Source organism: Mus caroli, unplaced genomic scaffold (genome assembly GCF_978045245.1).
Source record: "Mus caroli unplaced genomic scaffold, Mus_caroli_1 scaffold_4, whole genome shotgun sequence".
Taxonomy (NCBI): Eukaryota; Metazoa; Chordata; class Mammalia; order Rodentia; family Muridae; genus Mus; species Mus caroli.
The window spans coordinates 98,246,219-98,250,624 of NW_028227259.1; the positions used below are offsets into that span (position 1 = coordinate 98,246,219).

At 43.7% G+C, this 4,406-nt stretch overlaps 1 protein-coding gene across 1 annotated transcript; it reads right to left on the reverse strand.

Moving 5' to 3' along the window:
* Positions 1 to 1,507: 1,507 nt before the first annotated feature.
* LOC147005243 (PRAME family member 8-like) lies at positions 1,508 to 4,155 on the reverse strand. Its single transcript, XM_085836250.1, has 3 exons — positions 3,869 to 4,155; positions 2,838 to 3,428; positions 1,508 to 2,075 (listed from the first exon to the last, which is right to left on the reverse strand). Exons 1-3 carry the CDS (start codon positions 4,153 to 4,155, stop codon positions 1,508 to 1,510), a joined length of 1,446 nt encoding a protein of 481 aa, XP_085692376.1.
* Between the last annotated feature and the right edge of the window lie 251 nt (positions 4,156 to 4,406).

A 4,406-nucleotide genomic window follows, 5' to 3' on the forward strand; every position in this document is an offset into this window, starting at 1 on the left:
TCAGTGACTAATTACCACCATAGCTCAAGTCTAGTTACTGGTCTTTCTCTTTCCAGACTGTGTAAGCTAAGGATGTGAGGAATTGCTATAGGTAAAGTACTTGGAGGTATACAGTCAAGAGTTTATTTCACATACAGAGAATATTTGGAATTACCTTTAAATTTTCATTCTCAATACTTTCTTGTTTTCATTTGTTTAGTGTGTGTTTATGTGTGTGTGTGTGTGTGTGTGTGTGTGAATGTATGTGTATATTGTAGATTCTTTAGACAGATACCCAGTATGTAGTACTGTTGAGCAATACTAAGGGTCCCAACCACTGTCTTGAAAAGGACTGACAGGAAAATAGACAGAAAGATAGATATTGGTCTAGGATGAAGTCATAGTATTCTTTCAAACATCCAAGGTGCAGGCCTCAAACCAGAGCCCAGAACAAACTGGGCTACTACTCCCCAATTAAGCTCAATGAAAACACCTGAAGCTTCGCACATTCTCTTCACACTGTGGTGGAGGGGAAATACCATTGGAGGCACACAAAACTCAGGCAACTGCTACTGACCAATGTCATTTATTCAATTACTTCATTTTTCTGAAGTCTTTGTGAAATTGTGTGATTTTTGTCTAAGATGTTCTCAATTTTGTGTATACTCAGATTTATTTTACATAATGTGCATGTAAATGCCAGGATCCACAGATGTCTGAAGAAATGGGACTAACACCTGAAGCGTGAGTTGCATCTGCAGTTCTGAAAACAAATTTTGCCCTCTTCTAAAGCAACATGTACTATTAAAACATGATCCATTGCCCTTTGGGGCTCCTGAGCTTTTGTTTGTTGATTTGTTTGTTTTTCTGAAGAGCATGAAAGGAATTTTCTGTGAGCAAACTTCCAGCAGGTTCACAGGTTCCAAGCAACAAGGCCTGTGAAGTTGAGAGGCAGACAGGGAGACAGGGTGAGGGAAAGAAAGAAAGAAGGAGTGTAAGAGACATGGAGATTGTATTTATGACTTCTTTTTTACCACCAGCCAATCAAGATATCCATATGTGAACCACCTTAGCTGATAACTTTATCCACCTACCCAAGATTTTGAATCATGATATGTCTGGCATCCATGTGTTCATTTTGACTCTCAACAGAGGGCAGTTGCTACAGAATGCTTAAAATTAGATACTTTATTCTACTCAGACAACAGGAATAACATCTAAAGAACCCATGTTCTATGCATTCACTTAATAGTACAGTGAAGAACAAAAAGTTTACAAGTCCATGAAAAAGGATCTAGTTAATCTTTCCCGGCAGAGTCCACTCAAGCCACCCAAGTTGTCTTTATCACTGCACAGTCCATCTCTCTGTTCCCCAGGTCAAGCTCAGCCTCCAAGATCCCAGTTATTGTTCATCCTTTTCTTTCCAAGCATCTGTACACTGCCTGAAGTCACAGTCTCTGAGCAACCGACATCAGAGATGTGTCCCAAACTTGTCATTTATTCACATGCAGAAGTTCTGTATCCATGTTCACCTCCAGCAAAAACAAAGTCTGAGTCCCTGGCCATAGACACAGCGCTCGCCACATTTGTGGCATTTACGTGTAGCAAAAGAGAGGCTCTTGGGCTGCCTTATTGCTGTCAGTGTATCCATGAGATCCTGACAGAGCTGGGCGAATCTTTCTACAGAGACATGGCCCAACTCATTATAGCACTCCAGAGGGGCAGGGTATTGTTCCACATTCATCTTGCTCCAGCTGGCTGTGTGCTGTAAAAGGTCCTTCAGGATGGGCATGGAGAAGTCATTGTTGTACAAGTTGATCTTGGTGAGCTGAGAGCATTGTATGAGGGAAGGTAGGAGTGCATTGAGCTGGGAGTCCTTCATCCTACATCCCTGCAAATTCAGAGTCTCAAGAGTGTTCATTACTTTCTCTAAGAGACCTCTCAGAGGCATCACATCCAAAACCTGTAAGACCACACCTTTCATCTCCAGATGTTTTAGCTGAAAGAGACTCTGACAGCAAGAGAAGGAATCCAAGTCTAACTGTGAAATTTGGTAGTGAGTGATGGAGAGGGACTCCAAGGATGTCATCAGGCACCTAGGGATAAATGAGACCAGATGGTTAGTTCAGGCAAATGGTAATGAAGAGCATGGAGTGGGGTTTACACAGTCATAGAAGTGACCAGGTGACCAAGTTCAGTGTGACCAAATGACCATAGATATTATCTGAGATGCTTCCTTTTGAAATCAGCTTAGTCAAGTCAAACCCACACAAAATCAGCGGACTTCAGTCTCAAGCAGAAAACCAGTTTAGCCCCTAAGACACATAGAGGAATTTCCATAGCAAGAGAGTCCTGACAGGATCTAGGAATATTACATGTGGGCTCATTCAAAGCTGCATTTAATCGCAGCATCTGAACTGTCACACTTGCTATCCCTTACAGTTCCATACAATCCCTCACGTCCCTTGTACTCCACAGTACTGGGGCTCAAAACCCTTCACTCATGGGAAAGTAGGGGAAGATAGTAGGCTGTTCCCACAGATCTTAGCACAGAGCTCACCTCCTCACTTTGATGATCTCCCCCATCTCCTAAATACATCCTCATCCCCCTGTTGGCCGTGATTCCAAGAAGAATTACAGTCCCTTCTGACCTGATCTGAGCTACTCCTTACCTCCCTTCAGTCTTCTGCTTCAGGAGTAATTATTTGAGTCTTTGAATCTCACATAACATCCATATTCTAAAGGGTCCCTAAAATTTGTTCCAGGTGGCTAACTGTCAGGCAGGGAACACGAATAATCCTTTAAATGGACAAGAAAAAATGCTCGGCTAGGTAACCCAGCTCTCCCTCCTTGCTTACCTGAAGACCTGATTCATATGGTCTATGAGAAAGTGGACACCACACATGGAGAGATGCTGGAGACAATTGAATTTGGAGAAGATAGAAATGAACTCCTTGACACACATGTCTTCTCTGTCTCCTGTTCTATTGGAAATCTTGAAGACGTTCTTATAGAGGGGTGCCAGGAGAAGTTTGCGAAGATTTCTCATCTGCCCGAAGCAGGGAGCAAAACGGGCCAGATTGAACACATTCCACTCAGTGTTCAGTTCCAATTCCTCTATGTGCTCTGGATGAAAGACGTTCAAAATCTCTAAGACAAAGGTCACGGGCATAGCCCAGATCTTCATGTTTATACAGCACAAATGTAGGGAGTCCTTTCTCTGCTGGGCCCACTTCAAGAAGTATGCTTGTGACTCATCCTGGCGGGGCCTGAGGCACAGGTCAGCTACCACCTTCAGCTGCCTCCTCCGTGCATATCTTGGAAGGACTTTCACTACCGTAGGCTTCTCATCCAAGGGCTCTGAAGAACAGCTACCATCCTCTGCACCAACCCATATGTCCCAGAAGGCATGGTGCACATTCCTCAGGTCCAGAACCTGAAGTTTTCCCCTGCTTGGAGTGAAACATGTCAAATATCAGCAGACATGACTACAGTCAGTCAGCTTTGAGTACCTGACTCTAAACTCAAGTCTCGCCCATCTTGTTATGGTGTAATTACTTTAAACAGAGTGCAATGTGCACGCAAGCATGCTACAGAATCTTTCCCTGAGCTGCATGTGTAGACCTGACCACTTTCCTTCCACTAAGTTACTCTTTATTTCTCCTTAGTCCCAGTAATAGTGGTTGTGGGAAACCAGGGATAGGCTCATTCTAGAGATTACATATAGTAAGCTGTAATCCACTGGCAACTGTCCTTAATCCAAGAAGACAATAGCTTCAAGGTTCCTGCACCACTGCTTGATGATCCCATCAGAAGCCATTCTCCCTGACCCCACAATCTCTACTGTGTACCCAATTGCTCCCTTATAGACGACTTGATTATTACTCACCTGGGGTGAGATTCTCTTGTCAGTAGCATGTCTATTCCATCTAGCACAGCCTGCAACGTCTCCAGGTTAGGTGAATTCATCAAAGCCCCCACAGGGAGACAGGGAAAAGTCCAGGCAGCCACCATTGCCTTTATGAGCTTCTTAAGTCTGCAGGCGAAGGCCTCCTTGAACAGTGCTGGGAAGAGCAGAAAAGGCACCTCCTCCAGAGAGGACAAGGCCAAAGCCTCATCTCTCAGCAGAGCCTGCAATGCCAGCTTCTGGAGTGTGGACAGAGTCTGAACACTCATCCTCTTCGGTCTCCAGTCAGAAGGCTCCTTGGGAAGGATTCAGAAAAAAATATACTTTCAAGACAAAGTGTTTAAAACTTCCTCACCATTACATCAACCACTAAGCTTCAGAGTTACTACTCTGAGAGTGACAGAGAAATCATTTAACCTCTTCAACATAAACTGGTGGTGGAAAGGCAGACTCCCAAAACCAGGGTCATTCTATCAAACAAATGAGCACATAATTTTCAAATCAAAATCCTTTTTGTATG